Raw genomic sequence first — 23457 nt, 5'->3', positions numbered from 1 at the left:
AACTATAAAAAGGCAACAATTATACACTAAAGTTTTTTTTTTTGTTGGCTGAAAATGCCAGTTCAGACTATTTTCTGATAATTGCCTTTGAGATATGAACGGGCATGCAAACGCCGACCGATGGCAAAGATCTGTTTTGAAAAGTTGGGTTGTCATTCATCCCTGACAAACATATATGCAGCCCGTCAATGGAAGTCCAGACCCGGCCACAGATCACGGCAGTGATCAGTTGATTGGTGATTATTGTTGTCCAAGCCCACTACCGTCACTGACCAACCATAAATGACTAGTGGTTCTGAACACATCTAGCTCTACATGGGTTGCCTTTATGAGGGTAACCCTTTTTCAGGTCAAATATGCCCCTACTCTGGCCAGACACAATTTCCCTGCTGGGAAAATGTAGTATTGCATCCCAGCAATTAAAATAAATGGCCACCCATGTACTACATGAATGGGCCGGGTCCTCCACAGAGAGAGAGGGCCACTCTTTGTAGTTGGTGCTCCGTTCTGGCTAATAGAAGCGGGGGGTCTCATGCAGGAAATTGGGGTGTCAGAGGTCTATGATGTCCATTGTGCACATGGCAAAGAGTTGTCTTGAAGACCCAGAGTAGGAAAATGACCTCCATGCTCAAATGCAGCTCCCTCAGTTCTGTGAGTTGTATAAGACTGTGTTTTAGTTTTAGATGAAACCTTTACTGATGAATGGTTCAGAAAAAAAATAAAAAATAAATAAAACTTAGCTGTTAGGTATAGAGCATCAAGTTTGAAACAGCTGAACTATGATTTCAGCTCTGGAGAGAAATATTTAGTACAAGATGTACACATGATCTATAATCTATAAAACCTGTAAATGATGTTCAAAGGTGAACTCGGGCCTTAAGAAATGTGGGGTAGAGGCAGTATATTGTATGGTAGAGGCAGTATATTGTATGGTAGAGGCAGTATATTGCATGGTAGAGGCAGTATATTGTATGGAAACTTTGCTGACATGGTCTGTAGGAGCACAATAATGTTTTATAGGAGTCCATTATCTTAGTAGTGCAGTGTATAGTAATGTACAGAGCATGAAATCTGTGCTCCGCTCATCACAATGTCACCAGAAAGTGTACGGCAGCGTCTGCCTGTCAGGAAGCTGCCGTCTTGTTTAGTCCTGATGAAGATTGACTTCCTGTAACGTAATAGCCCGAGGCGGCAGCCCTGTGTAAGTGGGGTTATCATTCCAGATGCCAGGATAGTTTTCCCTTTTTTTTTTTTTTTTTAATTATTTATTTTATAAATTGGGAGTATTCACTTTTTTTTCACTAAAATGTGGCAATGACATTGGAGGCCCTCTACTCCCTCATTTGTCAACGGGCTTGTGTTGAACATTGCTTTCCTATTTTGCAGGGTATCTTACCATAAACCGAGAGCACGCCATTTTTTTCTTTTGCCTAGCTTAAGGTTAGGTTCACACATGCATTGTGCAGATTCCGATAAAAAAACAAAACAGGATTCCATCATAATGTCAGCTAAAGTGACGGAAACCTTACCAGTCCCTATTTCAGTCAGTGGGGTCCGTCGGGCATGCTTGGTGGCCATTAAGAGACTGATCTGGCATAGCTCCGAACCAAGGAGAGGAATGGAATATACAAGGGCAAATATGATTTAGGTCACAGCTTAGCGATCAGTATTCGGTCAGTATTTTTTCTCAGGAGTGGGAGCCAAAACCAGGTGAGGAACAATCCGAGAAAAGGTATAATAGAAACAAGTCACCAGTTCTGCATTTATCACCCACTCCTGGTTTTGGCTCCCACTCCTGAGAAAAAATACTGATCGAATACTGACCAAATACTGATAGTGGGGCCGTGGTCTTAATACGGAGATGGTTGTACTCTATGGTGTCCAGACCACCTATCGTCTCTGTTTGGGTCCTACAGGACTGACAGCTGCTCTGTACACCATTGTCTGGAGTCCTTATTAAAGATGAGCTTTAGACCATGTTCCCACTTAGCTTTTTTTTTTCTTTTGTGCAGAAAATCTGCTGTATTTAACAGATCAAGCAAAGTGGACATGATTTTAAGAAAACTCATGCCGTATTCGCTGGGGTAGGTTTCTAGAGGAAGCCTGGAAAAAAAAGCATGTTTAATCGCAGATTTGCACTACAAAACAAGTGCGTCAAATCTGAACCAAAAAAAGGGAAAACCCATAAAAAAAAGCAATAAAAACTGTATAAATAGAATACAGCGGAATAAAAATCTGTTGAAATTTTGCTGCGGAACCTGAGGCAATGTTTGTGTTTTGCTGTGCACCCCGTGTATTGAAAAGGGTGAAGAATTTTTTTGCACAGGGTGTGGATGAGATTTGGCAAAATTTTATCCACCTTGCTGACAGCAATAATCCACTGTGAATTTTCCACTAGGAAAGGGTAAAATCGCATGCGTCGGATTTGGTGCAGCAATTTCTGTGCCTGCACCATTAATCTGGATGGGGTTTCCAAAAATCTATGCACCCACTTCAAAGTCAGTCCCATTCATTTGTGGGATGGATTTTCAGTTGTGGAATCTTCTTCATCAGATCTGCCATGCATGAATATGCTGTCAAAGAGAATGCACGTCAGTAGGTAAAATTTTGGATGTATACCGATTTGGTCTATCAAGGTGGGCGCTGTAAAAGTTGAGCCATCCAGTTATTGTAAGGGCGTCCTGAGTGGGGTCCCCCCTGTATTGGGGGGCACCCCACTCAGGACGCCGTTCCAATAATGGAGCACTTATAATAAACCATGCATGCTCTGTGATGGCAAATCACTGCTGCCACAAACACCTGATGAGATCCCTGTGGGGTCGTATTATGGCAGTGGTACCTTATAGGTCTTGGCTGGTATTGACGTGTATTGGTTACTTGTCATCAGTAATGGCTGCCTCTAGTGTTGACAGACATCAGGTCGCTATCAGCCATGGCATCTCTATAATTAGTGCTGTGACACAGATGAGTGTCCCAGGATGCCGGTTTGTCAAGGTCTGGTAAGGCCGTCACTTTCTAGCACATTGGCACACTTCCACATCTAATTAATCTGACCTCACGTCAGGCCACGTCGCTTGTGTTACTTGCCTTTTCCATTTTGGGGATCAATTTGTCCAGCAATTTTATTGATCTAGTCAGGGATAAGCCGATTTTAATTTGGGGTAATTATGTCCCACTGGCTGCTTACATTTGGTGATCATATTTATATGTGAAATCTCCTTTTGACTTCTCTGCTGCTCTTTCTAGATTTCTAGTCACCTTGCTGTGTTTCCAGTCACCAGTAATGCTCTGTGTGCAGTAACTGCGGTGAGCTCTGCTGCTCATGCTGTGCTTCCAGTCACCAGTAATGCTCTGTGTGCAGTAACTGCGGTGAGCTCTGCTGCTCGTGCTTCCAGTCACCAGTAATGCTCTGTGTGCAGTAACTGCGGTGAGCTCTGCTGCTCATGCTGTGCTTCCAGTCACCAGTAATGCTCTGTGTGCAGTAACTGCGGTGAGCTCTGCTGCTCGTGCTTCCAGTCACCAGTAATGCTCTGTGTGCAGTAACTGCAGTGAGCTCTGCTGCTCGTGCTGTGCTTCCAGTCACCAGTAATGCTCTGTGTGCAGTAACTGCGGTGAGCTCTGCTGCTCGTGCTGTGCTTCCAGTCACCAGTAATGCTCTGTGTGCAGTAACTGCGATGAGATCTGCTGCTCGTGCTGTGCTTCCAGTCACCAGTAATGCTCTGTGTGCAGTAACGGCGATGAGCTCTGCTGCTTGTGCTGTGCTTCCAGTCACCAGTAATGCTCTGTGTGCAGTAACTGCAGTGAGCTCTGCTGCTCGTGCTGTGCTTCCAGTTACCAGTAATGCTCTGTGTGTAGTAACTGCAGTGTAATGCTCTGTGTGTAGTAACTGCAGTGTGCTGTGCTTCCAGTCATCAGTAATGCTCTGTGTGCAGTAACTGCAGTGTGCTGTGCTTCCAGTCACCAGTAATGCTCTGTGTGTAGTAACTGCGGTGAGCTCTGCTGCTCGTGCTGTGCTTCCAGTCACCAGTAATGCTCTGTGTGTAGTAACTGCAGTGAGCTCTGCTGCTCGTGCTGTGCTTCCAGTCACCAGTAATGCTCTGTGTGCAGTAACTGCGGTGAGCTCTGCTGCTCGTGCTGTGCTTCCAGTCACCAGTAATGCTCTGTGTGCAGTAACTGCGGTGAGCTCTGCTGCTCGTGCTGTGCTTCAAGTCACCAGTAATGCTCTGTGTGCTGTAACTGCGATGAGCTCTGCTGCTTGTGCTGTGCTTCCAGTCACCAGTAATGCTCTGTGTGTAGTAACTGCAGTGTACTCTGCTGCTCGTGCTGTGCTTCCAGTCACCAGTAATGCTCTGTGTGCAGTAACTGCGGTGAGCTCTGCTGCTCATGCTGTGCTTCCAGTCACCAGTAATGCTCTGTGTGCAGTAACTGCGATGAGCTCTGCTGCTCGTGCTGTGCTTCCAGTCACCAGTAATGCTCTGTGTGCAGTAACGGCGATGAGCTCTGCTGCTTGTGCTGTGCTTCCAGTCACCAGTAATGCTCTGTGTGCAGTAACTGCAGTGAGCTCTGCTGCTCGTGCTGTGCTTCCAGTTACCAGTAATGCTCTGTGTGTAGTAACTGCAGTGTAATGCTCTGTGTGTAGTAACTGCAGTGAGCTCTGCTGCTCGTGCTGTGCTTCCAGTCATCAGTAATGCTCTGTGTGCAGTAACTGCAGTGTGCTGTGCTTCCAGTCATCAGTAATGCTCTGTGTGTAGTAACTGCGGTGAGCTCTGCTGCTCGTGCTGTGCTTCCAGTCACCAGTAATGCTCTGTGTGTAGTAACTGCAGTGAGCTCTGCTGCTCGTGCTGTGCTTCCAGTCACCAGTAATGCTCTGTGTGCAGTAACTGCAGTGAGCTCTGCTGCTCGTGCTGTGCTTCCAGTCACCAGTAATGCTCTGTGTGCAGTAACTGCGGTGAGCTCTGCTGCTCGTGCTGTGGTTCCAGTCACCAGTAATGCTCTGTGTGCAGTAACTGCAGTGAGCTCTGTTGTGTATACAGAGGAAACATCTGGCTGCTACGTTGTTTTTCTTGCTGTTTTCAGTGACAGCTGGAGTCTGTGTATTGTGTATATTTCCTGAGAAGACTCCGCTCTGTTACATGGAAATTTTTCCTGCATTTGATGCTGATTTTTTTTATTTTATTTTTTTTGCAATATCTTTAGTTCATACATTGTTTTTGTGGCCGTTTTTTCATTCAGTTTTTGTGCACCTCCGCTCCATCCAGGGCACCATTTTATGATTAGGGATTAACTTTCAATTCTTGGAATACCCCTTTAAGTGATTTTAATCAGTAAAAGTCCAGTTGCGTTGCCCATCGGTCCCCCTGATGATGCAATAGTGGGGTGCCGATGGAGTTAGGACAGACTTGTCCTGAAAATTTTTAATACTTGTATATTTCACAGCAGATCAATCACTATTGCTTGTTATAACCGCAGAGGATTTTGACTGACTTCCCCAAAAAGTGGTGATAAATTACATGAAAACTAGAAACTCTACTCTTATCTTGTTTCACTACTCAGAAATCATAAACCGATATAGTAGAGCTGGGACAGCTCACTGATATCTCCACGTGTCATCTGCCGTCTTAGATGGGACTAAAGGTAAATCTATTGAATTGCCTTAAAGGGGTTTTATGTAAAAGTTTAATAGTATAATGGAACACTTCTGATAAACTTCTTCACTATTTGTAAACACCTAATACTTCTCACAGATCAGAGTATGGTTCTGTTGTAATCCATTTTCATTATACAGTGATTTTATAATTTTTAAAACCCCTTTAAAGCGGACCTGATACCAGGACCAAAGCAGACAGTTTTTGTTCCTATTTTATTCCCCCCGCTTTCCTGAGTATTGTGGTTTTTGTTTTTTTAAAATCTGCCATACGGTTCCTGAGATATGAGCCTTTTTATTTAGTGCAAATTTTTACTGGTCTTTACCAAAGGGGAGTGTCTTTAGGCTGCTTAGCATAAATACACTGTGAGCAACACCCCTTTGGAAAAAATACCGTAAAAATTGGCACTAAATAAAAAGGCCCATATCTCCGGAACCGTATGGCGGATTTTAAAAAAACAAAAACTGGAATACTCAGGGGAGCAACGGGAATAAAATAAGAGCAAAAACGGATCACTTTTAATCTGGTGACAGGTCGTATCAATAAGACTTGTAGTAGTATGGCTCCTGTGCCTGCAGGGTGTGTGAGGTGTTGAAGATAGGCCGCTATCTTGGGTTTATGGTGTTGTAATCCTAGTCTCTCTCATCCCTAGCAAGCAGAGAACAAATTATGTCACAGGTCAAAGGGCAGCCGCAGTAGGTCCCGGAAACCCTCCCTCCTAGATAAAGGGCGGCCTGCGCCTTTAGTTCCCACAGTGATCTGTTTTTCTTATGCTGGTTGGGGAGGGGGACGTTTTCCTCACACCTCTCACTTCTGTCTAGACCCTAGCTGAGACTGTGAAGACAGAATATCCTTTCCTCTAGGAATTGTAGGCAGATAATATTTAAACCCTTCCCCATTCGGTGCTTAAAGGGGGTTTTCCATGAATTTTAGAATGGTTAAAAAAAACAAATAAATTACAGAGATATTTAACTTTTTAATCAGTTTCACCACGTTCAACCGCACGCGATCCATAGTGACAGCATCAACATTAGAAATGAGCGCAATGTATTCAGTAGTTGTAATGACGGCCATATTGGGTTTCTTCCTGATTTTCACAAAATAAAGGGAAAAAAAACAACTTTCAGCTTTTTTGTTTTACTATAAATATATATGTATAATATATAATACAATTTATATATATTAAATATTTTTTATTTACATTTTCAGTACAGACGCGTGTCTGCAAAAATTGGACTGTTCTTGGTCCGTTCTTCGTCCAGATTGCATTGCTTTCACTCTGTGTCCATTTTTATTTATTTTTTTTACTTGAATGGTCTATAAATTTGATCAGAGTAATGCTGGGTTTACCTGTGCCGACCACGGCGAATAAATTGATCGCCATTGGCTAAATGCAAGCAAATTGTTTACTCTCCTGTTTTAAACAGTTCGAGCAAAATTCTGTGCTCACAGAACGATCGTTAATTTGATAGTTCTGTTCTTGTTATCGGCAGCACATCTCCTGTTTACACCGGGTGATGTGCTGCCGAGAATGATGATTATTAAGCAGACAAACAAATCATTGAACGCACATTTTTTCAGTGCATTTTTCCTGTTTAGACGGGCCGATGGGAATGAGTGTTCCTCGATCATCGGGCCATGGGAGAAACATGCAATTTTTTTTTATTTTTAAGGAGGTGGGTGGGGCGGGGGAGTAAAACGCCAGACACAGGGACTAAAATGAAAGTGTGAACCTGCACGCCGACGATAAACGATCTATTTTTTTTACGTACGAGAAAAGTCACTGACTTCTGAATGGGGCCTGAGCTCATCATCTTATTAGCTCTGTACCCTTAGGCTTTGTTCACACGTTGCGCTTTTGATGCTCTTGGCAGTAAAGAGGCTGCTTCAAAAAAAGCATTTTTTCCTGAGTTTTTGGTGCTTTTTTTTTTTTTATTGCGTTTTTGTCACTTGTGCATGCTGATAAATGACCTGATTCCACTTCCTCAGATTTTGGCACCAAAGGCCCAGCAAAAGCTGATACCTGCTTTTTTGCTGTGTTTTTTCGCTGAAAAAACCCTGAAAGAAGTGACGTGCTGCATTTTGGAAAAACGAAGGTATTTGACAAAATACTGAGGACAAAAAAAACAAGGTGCGTGCATGAGATTTCTGAAATCTCATAGACTTTGCTAGTAGTGTAAAAAACAGCTAAACATTTGCATTTAAAAAAAGATGAAAAAAACACGCAACATATGAACATAGCCTTAACTCCTCATATTAGAGCTCTGGCTTAATTTTATGGGATCTTTACCAATATTTTACACATGTATGCTTTAATGGGTCGCGTATTAATGTGTGCGAAACCGTAAAAATGTTTATATATATATATATATATATATATATATATATATATATATATATATATATATATATATATATATATATATATATATATATATATATATATATATATATATATATGTGTGTGTGTGTGTATATATATATATATATATATATATATATATATATATATATATAAAATATATATTATTCCATTTAGGACATTGGATGAAAATTTAGCCCCTTTGGATCCTATTCATATGTATCACAATTTTTGGGGGCGGAATTTGTGGTAAAACTTTGCAGTTTTGCAGTGATTTTTTATTTTTTTTTTTAAAGGAAATTGTACGGAAAAAAATCTAATTTGAATAGATGCAATAGGAAGTAGTGGAATTTGGGGTGACCCTCCAGTTATTGGACGGGGTGAGGATTGTCCGTGGGGGGGGGGGGGGCGATGATTTTATAACAAGCGCTAGGGAAAGAGTGCAGTGCCCATAGCAACCAATCATATTGCTGCTTTCATTTTCTGAAAAGGCCTCTGCAATTTGGTTGCCATGGGCAACTCCTACTTTTTAGGGCCCTAGATTTTATTATTATTGTTTGCTAGATGATAATTTTTTGTTATTTTCTGGGATTTTTTCAGGATGAGGCCTTCACCCGGGTTACAACATGATGGACAGATCAGTAAATGTAGCAGCGAAAATGGTGGTCAGAAAACAGCTCTGCTCTGTGGAGCTCGCTGCTTCCCAGGGCTCCGGCTGTATGCGAGTTTAGCTCGGCCTCACAAACTATGTACCAGGCCAGACAGCATTCCTGTCCTGAACCTCACACCCCCTCCCTGCCGTTAACCATTGCAGGGCAGCCTCCAGCACTTTGCACGTTTTTCCCGCATTAACCTCTTCTTTGCCACATCCTAACCTATATCTGCTTGAGTCATCCCGTAAACCACTCGGCTGCGGTGAAACTACAACTCCCATCATGCCTTGACATCCCACGGCCTCTTCTAGCGGTCTTTTGTCCCAGGCGTGGTGGGGTGGGGGGGCACGTCACCTACACACGAGTCAGTCACTGTCTTTGTTCACGAGGACTATGATGCGTAATGCACACAAACAAGTACGGGAGATAATAAAAGGGCACACGGTCCACTTTCTATATCATAAACAAATATAACGAAAACTTCCGGGTGTTGTCGTAAGAAATGGTTCTTCCCCCTTGTAGGGAAATCTGCCTAAAAGTGTAGCGACACTCAAAACAGGGTAATACGTAGACCTATCCTGATTTGTTTGGGCCGCGTGTTTCACGTAGGTTTTGAAAATGTAAAACTTTGATTGCTGTAGGCCAAAAAATAATAAAAAAAAAATAGACATTTTGTCTGAGATGGTTTTGAGGCCTGCTGTTTGGTTGTAGGGTCTGTGCCAGAGCGACAAGGAGATGTCTGAGGATTTCCTGTCATTCTGCATAGTTCGCTCACTTGATTAACTGCAGCTGCATCTCCCTCCTCACTGTCTACTATTTGCTGACCCATTTTTTTGCATGACTAAAGGGGTGTCTGGTCATTTAGGGTTTCCTATTTATAAATTAGAGTAGCATCATCGTGAGTAATATTTTTCTTAATCACATTCACACTCAGTGGATAAATTTTGCAGCATAAGGCTGTGTGCCCACTATGCGTTTTTCAAGCTTTTTTGCAGTGGAATTTCCAAAGCGAAAACGCTTAAAAACACTTGGAAATACGTGCCCCATGGTCCCCAATGATAATCCGCATGTGCTGTGTACATGCTGCGGAAATTTCCGCTGCGGATTATCATTGCGGAAAAATACGCAGCATGTCCATTAGGCTATGTGCCCATGATGCAGAAATGCTCCGGATTTTTTTTTGAGCGTTTCTGCATCTCCCTGGCAGAAAAAACGCATGCGGATTGTACATGCGTTTTTCATGCCAGGGACATGCGGATGTGAAGTGTTCTTCACTTGCATTTCCGCATGCGGGTTGACAAGCGGTTCGCAAGCGATTTTAGCATCACTTGGAAAGTGCTTGACAACTTGGTCGCACTATATAAATCCATGCAACCGGAATGGATTTATATAGTGTGACCCCCAAAGAATGGTTAAAAATAAAAAATAAATCTATGCTTACCTTCTGATGGCCCCCGGAGTCTTTCTTCGCTCCGTCCTGGCTGCTGGAAGCTCGCGGTACACTGCACTGAAGGACCTGCCGATCTGCCGGCATGGGAGGATGAGCGCAGCGGGGGCCATCAGAAGGTAAATATAATATTTATTTTTTATTTTATTCTTTTTTTCACAGGATCTATGGTACCCAGGTCTGTAGGAGAGTCTCCTGTCCTCCACACCTGGGTACCATCCACACATTGGAACGCACGGAATGCGCATCTACATATGCAGAGATGCGTAATCCATGCGTTCCAATGCAAGCCAATGGCGGCGAAAACGCAGCACTTCCGCAAAATAATTGGTAGTGCTGCTTTTTTCTCCGCAGTGATAATCCGCAGCTGAAATTTCCGCAGCATGTGCACAGCACATGCGGATTATCATTGGGGAACATGGCAGGCCTTCTACCAAGTGTTTTTTAAGTGTTTCTGCAGCATTTTTGCCGCTGCGGAAACGCTTAAAAAACACATCGTGGGCACACAGCCTTACACAGCAAATATTCTGCCCAAAAAAAACTGGAAAAATCCAGTGTTATGCTTAGTGAGAACATAGCCTTAAAAAAAAAACCTGGGTCAAATCTGCACCAAAAATGCATAAAAAAATGAAAGAACACAGTATCAAAATCTCAGCAAAATCACAAAAAGCAGAGCAGATTGATACTGCATATTTTGGTGCAGAAAAAAAGTAGAGTTTTTGGACGTGGAAACATGGAGTAAGCAAAGGATATGTTCCTACAGGATATATTCTCAGTGGAAAAATGCAATGAAACCCGAAAGCGTGATTTAGGCTGTGTGCCCACTTTGTGTTTTTCAAATGTTTTTGCTGCGGAATCTCCGCAGCAGAAACACTTGCAAAACGCTTGGTAATCCGTGCCCGATGATCCCCAATGAAAATCTGCATGTTCTGTGCCCATGCTGCGGAATTATCCGCAGTGGATTTTCCTTGTGGAAAAATCTGCAGCATGTCCATTATTTGTGCGTTTCTGCATGCGGATTTGAGGTCCCAATGCATTTGAAAAACGCAAGTCAAATCCGCATGTAAAAACGCTGCAAAAACGCGTATAAAATCCGCAAGCGTTTTTGACTGCCAAGAACATGCAGAAACGCTGCAGAAATTTTCTGCATCGTGGGCACATACCCTTAGGAAAAGGTGAGGATTTTGTAGTGATTAAGGCTATGTGCCCACGATGCAGAATTGCTGCATATTTTTTCCGCTTCTCCCTGGCAGGAAAAACGCATGCGGTCTTTACATGCGTTTTTCCCGCCAGAAGCGTTTGTCAAGCGTTTTTGCATGCATTTCAGTTAAAGCAAACTTTTTTATTAGGATGTGATTTCCTAAAAAAAACTCCTGCCCACCGTCTATGGACAGTCTGGAAAAATGCACGTAAATAAACTGCAATTCAGTGCAAGTGCAGAATCAAAGCTTTTCTGTACTGTGAAAAAAATCGCTGCTTTAAATCTGCACCAAATCACATCAAATAAAGCTGAAACGGAAAAATGCAAAAAATCAGTAAAGATTGTTGTTGCTTATTTTGGTGTGGACTCCTGTAGAAACATGCTGATAAATGCTGAATTTTTTGCTGTTTGTTATGCTACATGTGAATATGGCCAAGTCCTGGGAAAAAAATGCATGTTAAAAAAAAAAACAAAAAAAACAAAACCTTTTTTTGTGCAGAATCAGTTTTTCTGTATTTAATAAAAATCTGCTTCAAGACTGAAGCAAAAAAACCCCAACAAAACAGAATAATAAGAGCAAATTGCAAATTCATATTTTGGTACAGAGACCGGCTGGAAAAAAAGCAGCATTTTTGCACATGGGTAATATGGCACAGAATGCTGGGATTTTGCACTTTAAAAATGCAGCTTCATTTTTTTCTATTTTCGTTTTAAGTTTTGTTTTCCGTTATATAGTAGCTTATAGAGAAATAATGCAACAGTAACAAAAAATGCATATTTTAATAGCGTCTTTGAATTGCATGGTTGGCATACGTTCTCCTGAATTCCCCATCCACTTTGAATTGTTAGGCTATGTTCGCACTTTGCGTTTTTTGCTGCATTTTTTTTAATGCAAATTTTAAGCTGCGTTGTACAGTATGTGCTTTCAGAAATCTCATGCGCACACACTGTTTTTTAAAAACTGCTGCGTGTTTGCAAACGGCAGCATAACACTACAGCGTTTTTGCACCCATAGAAAGCAATGGGCCAGTGCAAAAATGCAGCAAAAACAGGTTTTGCTGTGTTTTTGGTGCAGAAAACTCAGGAAGTTGTATAATGTTTTTTTAGGGGGGGGGGGGGGCACTAAACTTTATCAGCATGCACAAAACCTGTTTTTTGTAAGTAGCTTCTTTACTGCCAAGAGAGCAGGTTTTGCCTGGAGGAAAAAAAAAATGCAACTTGTGAACATCGCCTTAAACACTGGATTTTCTAGACCAAAAATGTAGCATTGACACTGTGGGAACGTGGCTTAGGGTTTTTTCACACGTTGTGAACGTGTCACAGTTTTGCCACAATTTTGGAAGATGATGGCAAAAATTAAGTGAATAAAACCTCAATTTCTTAATAGCTGCATAATTTCTGTAAAACCATGCGGCTTCTTTGCAGCCACACCTCAGACTCAATGATTCTTATTTCTGGCCTCCGTTTTTTATATATTTTTTTAAACCATAATATTTGCCTTCTTGCGTATGTTGGCAGCTGGGAATGGTGTACACCTAGAAGACCGCCGTCCTGGAACCTCTCCCTGGCAGCTGTTTGTCAGTCTGGTTTTATTAGGTCAGGTTGTGATAGACGCTGCAGGGATCGCTTTTCATAGACTAAGAAAGCGGAGGAGATTATCATCCTGTGTCTTTTTTTTTTTTTTTATAAAGAAGATTATAAAACTTGTGTTGCTTATGTAACGCTTACATTTATTTTGCCGGTGCTGAATTTTGCAAGTGTGGCGGTCTGCAATTTAGGGTTAGTCCACATGGGATGGAATTGCGGCTGATTTTACCTGTATATTTGGGCAGGTAAAGGTAAAATCCTCCGATATATAGTAGTAAGCAATTGGATGCGACTGTACACATTTTTTTCATGCTGTGACCTACGGTGAGGATTTTAAAATCTGCAGCATGTCAATATCTATTGTGGATATTCACTTGAGATTTTCCCTTTTTTTCAATTAAGCAGCAAAATCAGAATATAAATGTTTGCAAATATTCATATTACTAATTATTATTATTACTATGTTTAGTATTGTTATTATTGCTCCAATGCAGCAAAAATTTGATGGGTAAAAAAATTACCCTTTTGTACTTATAGCTCTTATACAGACTTAGGCTATGTTCACACAATGCGTTTTTGCTATGTGATTTTCCGCAGGCAAAACCCTGCTCTTTTGGCAGTAAAGAAGCAACATCAAAAAAGCAGGTTTTGCTGCGTTTTTTTTCTGTGCTTTTTTTTGTCATACTACATCTGTCTTTTGTGCATGCTGATAAAGTTTAGTGCATAAATAAATAACCTGATTCAACGCCCTCAGGTTTTGGCACCAAAGACGCAGCAAAACCTGATACCTGCGTTTTTTGCGGACTTTTTTGAACTAAAGCAATAGGTGAAAAATGCTGCAAAAAATGCTTAAAGAAGTGATATGCTGCATTTTGCAAAAACGCAGCCCTTTGACAAAACGGGGAAAAATAACAAGGTGCATGCAGGAGATTTCTGAAATCTCATAGGTTTTGCTGGTATTGTAAAATGCATCTGAAAATTTGCGCAAAAAAAAAAAAAACGCTGCAAAAATGCAACGTGTGAACATTAGCCTTATGCGTCTTCCTTCTTGCAGACTACTATTTAATTCCGTGGGTGTCTGATTCCACATTTATGTGTTATGAGAGAGTTGAGTAACGCATAACTGCAGGATATGACTACACACTGAGTTTATTTGTAGTCTGTAACCGTGGAAACACAACGGAATGGGTTGGTGCTGTATACAAAAAACTGTCTCTCTTATCTATCTATACACGGTAAGGCTGTGTGCCCACTATGCTTTTTTTTAAGCGTTTCCGCAGCGGCAATTCCGCCGCAGAAACGCTTGGTAGAAGGTCTGCCATGTTCCCCAATGATAATCCGCATGTGCTGTGCGCATGCTGAGGAAATTTCTACTGCGGATTATCATTGCGGAAAAATCCGCAGCACTACCAAATATTTTGCGTAATCGCCGCCATTGACTTGCATTGAATCACTTAATATCCGCATGACTACTTGTGCACATGTGGATATTAAGCGATTCAATGTGCGGATAGTACTCTGGTCTGGAGAAGAGGAGACTCTCCTCCAGACCCAGGTACCATAGTACCTGTAAAAAAAAAAGATATAAAATAAAAAAATTCATTATACTCACCTTCTGACGGCCCCCGGTCTCCTCAGCGATGCGTCCTGGGATCCCGGCGGCTCGTGATGGTCTAAAAGGACCTTCCATGACGTAATTTAGTCATGTGACAGGTCACGTCGGCGGTCGCGTGACCTGTCACATGACTAAATGACGTCATGGAAGGTCCTTTTAGACCACCGCGAGCCGCCCAACACACCGGACGAGACCGGGGGCCATCGGAAGGTGAGTATAAGGTTTTATTTTTTACCATTCTATTACTATAACTTGGTCACAGTATATAAATCCATGCCGGTTGCATGGATTTATATAGTGTGACCAAGTTGACAAGCACTTTCCAAGTGATGCTAAAATCGCTTGGAAAGCGCTTAATAATCTGCATGTGAAAATGCAAGTGAAGAACGCGTCACATCCGCATGTACAATCCGCATGCGTTTTTCCTGCCAGGGAGATGCAGAAACGCTCAGGAAAAATCGGAGCATTTTTGCATTGTGGGCACATAGCCTAAGGCTTTGTTTACACATCATGTTTTTTTCAGTGTTTTTTGCTGCAGATTTTATGCAAATTTTCAGCTGCCTTTTGCAGTACCAGCAAAGTCTATGAGAAAACAGAATTTTCTGTTCACACCTTTTTTTTTTTTGTTCAGTATTTTGTGCCTTGGTTGGGTTTTTGGAAAATAGAGCATGTCACTTTCAGTGTTTTTTTTCATCGTTTTTTCATTCATAGGAAGTAATGGGTGGTGAAAAAAAACACTGAAAAAATGCACCAAAAACGTAGGTACTATTTCAGCGTTTTTGATGGAAAAATAGAATGTTTTTTTTTTTTTTTCACAGAACTTTATGTACATGTGAAAAAACGCATCAAAAGAAAAATCTGCAGCAAACCTCCCTTGAGAGATCAGTTTTGCTTCAGATTTGTGACGTAAAAAAACCCATGATGTGTGAACATAGCCTAATAGTGAAAAAAAGTTGCATTTTTGGCTTCTGTCAGGCGAATCTGTTCATGAGGTTCATGTGAGGAATTGATAGCATCCATCCACTATAAGGAAACATTGTAAAATAATTAAATAAAAAAAGTATAACTCGTTCAGCCTGGCCGCTTTACATATAGCACAACGCAGCATGCAAACACATGAGGACACTACGGAGGCCAGAAGGACACACACTCGTGATTATTGGTGAAGGTGGCGGAGTCCTCTCTCTGGGACTTGTTGGCAGTGGCTGCCCTACGTGACGTCTCTGCCAGGAATGAATATTCTTGGTTTCGTTCTGAAGTGCGTGGGTGCAAGTTCTGGCTGGGCTGGAAATAGATAAGCGCCCCATTCATTTCTTTTAGCTGTTAATTAGCACCCAGCCCCCTTCTCCCCAGGCCAGTGCCACCTCCCCACAAGTTCAATAATCTGGTCACACTGGTAGAGACTGGGCATCTTCTGCTGGTCTTTGACAGCTCTGTGTTTCCTCCTTTCCCAAAAGTTCTGGGATTTACCTCCCCTCCCCGCACCCTTTCCTTGATAGTTTGCAGCTTGCATGGCCTCTGCTGCCGTGTGAGGGGAAGGAATCTGTGTCTGGGTTCTTCATAGAGGAGGAGGGGTGGGTTGTGTTTTGTGTTTGTTTCCGAGAGTTGGCTCTGACTGTGTAACTATCTGCGTGCCATGGGGCTGTGTGGTGGTGGTGCCACCGCTGCGGTATACAGGCCGCCTCCATCCACTGCTGGGCATCCTGTATTGTGCAATACACAGAGATTGTGTAATCGAGGTAGTACGAGGTCTCCGCTGTGCAGTACATAGGTATCTGCCTCGACACGGGTGAAGTTTTGTACTTTTTCTATACACAGTCGTCTCCTCCGGCCTAGGTTATTCCTGTGTTGCAGTGCAACTGAACCCTTAATGGTGTCATATCGTAATGTCCGGTTTACGTAAAGTGACCTTTTTAAGTTTGCTTTAAAAAGAAAAAAAAAATGTTCTTGGCAGCACATATGCTACCGAGAACAATGATTGTCTAAGCACACCTACAACCCCTGGCAAAAATTATGGAATCACCGGGCTCAGAGGATGTTCATTCAGTTGTTTAATGTTGTTGAAAAAAAGCAGATAACAGACATGGCACAAAACTAAAGTCATTTCAAATGGCAACTTTAGGGTTTTAAGAAACCCTAAAAGAAATCAAGATAAAAATGTGGTACTCAGTAAAGGTAATTTTTTTTTCAAACCAAGCAGAGGGAAAAAATTATGGAATCACTCAATTCTAAGGAAAAATTATGGAATCACCCTGTAAATTTTCATTTCCAAAACTAACACCTACATCAAATTAGATCTGCTCGTTAGTCTGCATCTAAAAAGGAGTGATCACACCTTGGAGAGCTGTTGCACCAAGTGGACTGACATGAATCATGGCTCCAACACGAGAGATGTCAATTGAAACAAAGGAGAGGATTATCAAACTCTTAAAAGAAGGTAAATCATCACACAGTGTTGCAAAAGATGTTGGTTGGTTGTTCACAGTCAGCTGTGTCTAAAATCTGGACCAAATACAAACAACATGGGAAGGTTGTTAAAGACAAACATACTGGTAGACCAAGGTAGACATCAAAGCGTCAAGACCGGAAACTTAAAGCAATATGTCTTCAAAACAGGAAATGCACAACAAAACAAATGAGGAACAAATGGGAGGAAACTGGAGTCGATATCTGTGACCGAACTGTAAGAAACTGCCTAAAGGAAATGTGATTTACATACAGAAAAGCTAAACATAAGCCATCATTAACACCTAAACAGGAAAAAACAAGGTTACAATGGGCTAAGGAAAAGCAATCGTGGACTTTGGATGACTGGATGAAAGTCACATTCAGTGATGAATCGCGAATCTGCATTGGGCAAGGTGATGATGCTGGAACTTTTGTTTGGTGCCGTTCCAATGAGATTTATAAAGATGACTGCATGAAGAGAACATGCAAATTTCTACAGTCATTGATGATATGGGGCTGCATGTCAGGTAAAGGCACTGGGGAGATGACTGTCATTACAGCTTCAATAAATGCCCAAGTTTACATTGATATTTTGGACAGTTTTCTTATCCCATCAATTGAAAGGATGTTTGGGGATGATGACCTCATTTTTCAAGATGATAATGCATCCTGCCATAGAGCAAAAACGGTGAAAACATTCCTTGAAAGAAGACACATAAGGTCATTGTCATGGACTGCAAATAGTCCGGATCTCAATCCAATTGAAAATCTTTGGTGGAAGTTGAAGAAAATGGTCCATGACAAGGCTCCAACCTGCAAAGCTGATCTGGCAACAGCAATCAGAGAAAGTTGGAGCCAGATTAATGAAGAGTACTGTTTGTCACTCATTAAGTCCATGCCTCAGACTGCAAGCTGTTATTAAAGCCAGAGGTGGTGCAACAAAATACTGGTGATGTATTGGAGTGTTCTTTTGTGTGTTTGTTTTTTATGATTCCATAATTTTTTCCTCAGAATTGAGTGATGCCATAATTTTTTTTCCCTCTGCTTGGTCTGAAAAAAATTACCCTTACGGAGTACAACATTTTTAATCTTGATTTCTTTTAGTGTTTCTTAAAGCCATAAAGTTGCCATTTGAAATGACTTTAGTTTTGTGCCATGTCTGTGATCTGCTTTTTTTCAACAACATTAAACAACTGAATGAACATCCTCCGAGCCCGGTGATTCCATAATTTTTGCCAGGGGTTGTATCTGTGCATGTGGGAAGTGCGGTCTAACTGATTCCAATTGGCTTCTATGTAGGCGATCGGTGGTCATTTGATGGCAACCATTGGACAGTGTGAATCCACCCTTGCAGTGCTTAAGACATTTATAGTCTTGCACCTACATATATTTCTGCCATTGCATATTATAAAATGTAGATTTTGCTGTCCTATTCCAGCCTGGATATACCTGTATATATGCCCATGGGCAACCTGTGTATTTATTCCTCCTTTCATCCAAATCCAAGCCATCAAATATCGGTTATAGATAAGTGTATCAAAAGCATTGAATGGCCAATTTGGGCATCTGCCGAGCAAATTGGGCAGCCATATTACCCACTTGGCACAAAGGTCCAGTCTGTGGCTATTCCATGACTGATTACTATACTGATCGACACAAGTAGGGATATTAGACCATAAGACCAGAGGACTGATGCGAGAGGTTATAATCTGTCTTGGTGCTATATAAATAACAGGTATTCAGAGCCGTACTGTGCAGCATATGATGCTCTGCCCCACGTCATGTATAGACAGAGCCCTGAGCCGGGATCATGCTGTCTGCTCCCAGTGCGCGGCGCTCTGTCTGCTCCCAGTGCGCGGCGCTCTGTCTGCTCCCAGTGCGCGGCGCTCTGTCTGCTCCCAGTGCGCGGCGCTCTGTCTGCTCCCAGTGCGCGGCGCTCTGTCTGCTCCCAGTGCGCGGCGCTCTGTCTGCTCCCAGTGCGCGGCGCTCTGTCTGCTCCCAGTGCGCGGCGCTCTGTCTGCTCCCAGTGCGCGGCGCTCTGTCTGCTCCCAGTGCGCGGCGCTCTGTCTGCTCCCAGTGCGCGGCGCTCTGTCTGCTCCCAGTGCGCGGCGCTCTGTCTGCTCCCAGTGCGCGGCGCTCTGTCTGCTCCCAGTGCGCGGCGCTCTGTCTGCTCCCAGTGCGCGGCGCTCTGTCTGCTCCCAGTGCGCGGCGCTCTGTCTGCTCCCAGTGCGCGGCGCTCTGTCTGCTCCCAGTGCGCGGCGCTCTGTCTGCTCCCAGTGCGCGGCGCTCTGTCTGCTCCCAGTGCGCGGCGCTCTGTCTGCTCCCAGTGCGCGGCGCTCTGTCTGCTCCCAGTGCGCGGCGCTCTGTCTGCTCCCAGTGCGCGGCGCTCTGTCTGCTCCCAGTGCGCGGCGCTCTGTCTGCTCCCAGTGCGCGGCGCTCTGTCTGCTCCCAGTGCGCGGCGCTCTGTCTGCTCCCAGTGCGCGGCGCTCTGTCTGCTCCCAGTGCGCGGCGCTCTGTCTGCTCCCAGTGCGCGGCGCTCTGTCTGCTCCCAGTGCGCGGCGCTCTGTCTGCTCCCAGTGCGCGGCGCTCTGTCTGCTCCCAGTGCGCGGCGCTCTGTCTGCTCCCAGTGCGCGGCGCTCTGTCTGCTCCCAGTGCGCTTCGCTCTGTCTGCTCCCAGTGCGCTTCGCTCTGTCTGCTCCCAGTGCGCTTCGCTCTGTCTGCTCCCAGTGCGCGGCGCTCTGTCTGCTCCCAGTGCGCGGCGCTCTGTCTGCTCCCAGTGCGCGGCGCTCTGTCTGCTCCCAGTGCGCGGCGCTCTGTCTGCTCCCAGTGCGCGGCGCTCTGTCTGCTCCCAGTGCGCGGCGCTCTGTCTGCTCCCAGTGCGCGGCGCTCTGTCTGCTCCCAGTGCGCGGCGCTCTGTCTGCTCCCAGTGCGCGGCGCTCTGTCTGCTCCCAGTGCGCGGCGCTCTGTCTGCTCCCAGTGCGCGGCGCTCTGTCTGCTCCCAGTGCGCGGCGCTCTGTCTGCTCCCAGTGCGCGGCGCTCTGTCTGCTCCCAGTGCGCGGCGCTCTGTCTGCTCCCAGTGCGCGGCGCTCTGTCTGCTCCCAGTGCGCGGCGCTCTGTCTGCTCCCAGTGCGCGGCGCTCTGTCTGCTCCCAGTGCGCGGCGCTCTGTCTGCTCCCAGTGCGCGGCGCTCTGTCTGCTCCCAGTGCGCGGCGCTCTGTCTGCTCCCAGTGCGCGGCGCTCTGTCTGCTCCCAGTGCGCGGCGCTCTGTCTGCTCCCAGTGCGCGGCGCTCTGTCTGCTCCCAGTGCGCGGCGCTCTGTCTGCTCCCAGTGCGCGGCGCTCTGTCTGCTCCCAGTGCGCGGCGCTCTGTCTGCTCCCAGTGCGCGGCGCTCTGTCTGCTCCCAGTGCGCGGCGCTCTGTCTGCTCCGTGTATAATGCGGAGCATTGTCCCGGCTGACTCCTGCAGGTCTCTCCTTTGTTCACCATGCTGGAGTACAGCTGTAGTGCACATTGCACAGCATAAAACTCTCTCTTCCGGGCTTGTAATCGAAACCTCTTTGGCTACTGTCCAGCCGTGGCTACCAGCCAAATCTCTCATCTTCTAGTACAAAGTCACCCCTCACCTTGCAGCTCCCGGCCATTAATTGGCCTGAGTCTTCTGATGTCACTGCCGGCATTTTTGCCCAGAAGTGAATATCAATCTATAATAACATGGGCCTTACGTGATGTGCTGAGACACCTGGCATTTCACAACAATCGTCTTATCAGCAGGCTGTCGCTTACTTAGTTTGCATCTTCTGTGTGAATGGTGATGTTTGCCCCTAGGTGCCCATTATTCACAGAGATTGTGATTGTGATGTATGCTGCCAGTTGTGCCCTCCATTCACCGAGACAGTGATTATGTGATGTGTCCCTAGCGTACCGCTCATTCATAGAGACAATGATTATGTGATGTGTCCCTAGCGTACCGCTCATTCATAGAGACAGTGATTGTGATGTGTCCCTAGCTGTGCCCCCGATTCACCGAGACAGTGGTTATGTGATGTGTCCCTAGCTGTGCCCCCCATTCATAGAGACTGTGATTGTGATGTGTCCCTAGCTGTGCCCCCATTCATAGAGACTGTGATTGTGATGTGTCCCTAGCTGTGCCCCCCATTCATAGAGACTGTGATTGTGATGTGTCCCTAGCTGTGCCCCCCATTCATATAGACTGTGATTGTGATGTGTCCCTAGCTGTGCCCCCCATTCATATAGACTGTGATTGTGATGTGTCCCTAGCTGTGCCCTCCATTCATAGAGACTGTGATTGTGATGTGTCCCTAGCTGTGCCCCCCATTCATATAGACTGTGATTGTGATGTGTCCCTAGCTGTGCCCCCATTCATAGAGACAGTGATTGTGATGTGTCCCTAGCTGTACCCCCCATTCATAGATACAGTGATTGTGATGTGTCCCTAGCTGTGCCCCCCATTCATATAGACTGTGATTGTGATGTGTCCCTAGCTGTGCCCCCATTCATAGAGACAGTGATTGTGATGTGTCCCTAGCTGTACCCCCGATTCACCGAGACAGTGGTTATGTGATGTGTCCCTAGCTGTGCCTCCCATTCATAGAGACTGTGATTGTGATGTGTCCCTAGCTGTGCCCCCCATTCATATAGACTGTGATTGTGATGTGTCCCTAGCTGTGCCCCCCATTCATATAGACTGTGATTGTGATGTGTCCCTAGCTGTGCCCCCCATTCATATAGACTGTGATTGTGATGTGTCCCTAGCTGTGCCCTCCATTCATAGAGACTGTGATTGTGATGTGTCCCTAGCTGTGCCCCCATTCATAGACTGTGATTGTGATGTGTCCCTAGCTGTGCCCCCCATTCATATAGACTGTGATTGTGATGTGTCCCTAGCTGTGCCCCCCATTCATAGACTGTGATTGTGATGTGTCCCTAGCTGTGCCCCCCATTCATAGAGACTGTGATTGTGATGTGTCCCTAGCTGTGCCCTCCATTCATAGAGACCATGGAGTGATATTGTGGATGCGTTATCACTGCTCCGATCATTGTCTATGGTAACTGACCACACATTCACTCTACCGCTCCCGTAGAAGTGAAAGGAGTGGTGGTCACGTAAGCTCTCTACCACTTCATTATAATTGGTAGGGTCCCAGCTGTTGTACATTTATTACCTATTTCCCGGATAGGTGATGTATGTTTTTGGGTTGTTTTTTTTTTGGGGGGGGGCGGAATTCCTTCAAAGAGATCCCACCTCTGGGGACTCGCACCTCTACCTTCACTTCCATGGGAGTTCTCTAAAGTAGCTGATGTATTGATTTGAGAGATAGGTACTGTCTTCAAGATGTAGGACCCGGGATCTGTTAGACATTTATGGCATATCTTACGACTGTGCCATAAATGTCCAAAATAAGAATACCCTTTTTTGGATCTCGGTAAAATTTAAATTTTGGAACATTAAACCCAGAAAAGAGAAAAGTGAAAATAAAAATCCCCTGAGGGGACCTCGAATCGGTAGGATAAGTTGTAGGTTTGGCAGTCTTTTCAGGTGTTTTAGTGTCCTGTAATAAAACCTGTGGGAAAACGCCAAATAAAACCGCTATGCGATGTATCTCTCTACAGCAAAAGCTGCCGTTTAGTTCTTATCCTGTTTTCTTATTTTTTTTTTAAAATTTTTTGCAGTTGACATGGACGATGAAGATGGCCGATGTTTGCTAGATGTAATTTGGTGAGTAGTTATCGATGGACCACCAGTTGGAGAAGACCTCTACTATAATTTGTGCAAACGTGACTTGTTTCTGGGAGATTTTCAGATAAATTTGGATGGATTATGTAGAAATTTTTAGCTTTCTTAATTTCTACTACTGGCTCTATAGATGAGCTTCGCCCCTCCGACAATCCATGGAGATCTCTGGGGTCTCGAGCAGAGCTTTGCTTCATAGCCAATTGTAGGGTGTAGGACTGTCTCGTTGTACATCCTCCATGGCAGATTGCATTGGATTCTTGTATACTATTATAATAATACGCTCAGCAACTTTCTAATATATATATTTTTTTATTTTAATATACCAATTTGCTGTCAGTGAAAGGAAAAATTGCTGTTTGCATCCTGAGGTTGAAAACCTGTTTTGACCATGTCCTTCCGACAAAGATGCATTGATCTGCATCACTTGGACGTAACGAGAGGTTATCAACCTTTTGGATGGCAGTATCGATTTTCTATAGCTGGACAGCAAGCAGAGATGTTGAAAATGGTGAGGAATTACATCTAGAATGTTTGAAATGGGTTTTCCATTTTTTTTTTTTTTTTATAGAATGGATTAAAAAAAAAGACCCCTGTTTCAACACTGCCCAGTCCCCCATTACTCTCCTGCCTCAGGGACCTGTGATTTACTGGCCACGGTGGTGACCCACTATGTCCAGTGATTGGCTACAAAGAACACCTTAGGAATAAAATTGAGTAATTTTTTAATAGTTTTTTTTCACCCATTCT

At 44.2% G+C, this 23457-nt stretch overlaps 1 protein-coding gene across 4 annotated transcripts in view; it reads left to right on the top strand.

The window, feature by feature from the left end:
* Positions 1-23457, top strand: part of BICRA (BRD4 interacting chromatin remodeling complex associated protein) — a 66704-nt gene that overhangs the window by 14473 nt on the left and 28774 nt on the right. For all 4 annotated transcript variants that reach the window (XM_073641623.1, XM_073641621.1, XM_073641622.1 and 1 more), the window contains one exon: positions 22647-22692. In XM_073641623.1, the coding sequence (XP_073497724.1) occupies positions 22652-22692 (41 nt within the window). In that variant the 5' untranslated portion in view covers positions 22647-22651. The remainder of the gene's footprint in view (positions 1-22646; positions 22693-23457) is intronic.

This window comes from Phyllobates terribilis, unplaced genomic scaffold (genome assembly GCF_046119375.1).
Source record: "Phyllobates terribilis strain yellow unplaced genomic scaffold, ASM4611937v1 Scaffold_7__3_contigs__length_470593459, whole genome shotgun sequence".
NCBI lineage: Eukaryota > Metazoa > Chordata > Amphibia > Anura > Dendrobatidae > Phyllobates > Phyllobates terribilis.
This window is presented reverse-complemented; position numbering and strand designations above follow the sequence as displayed.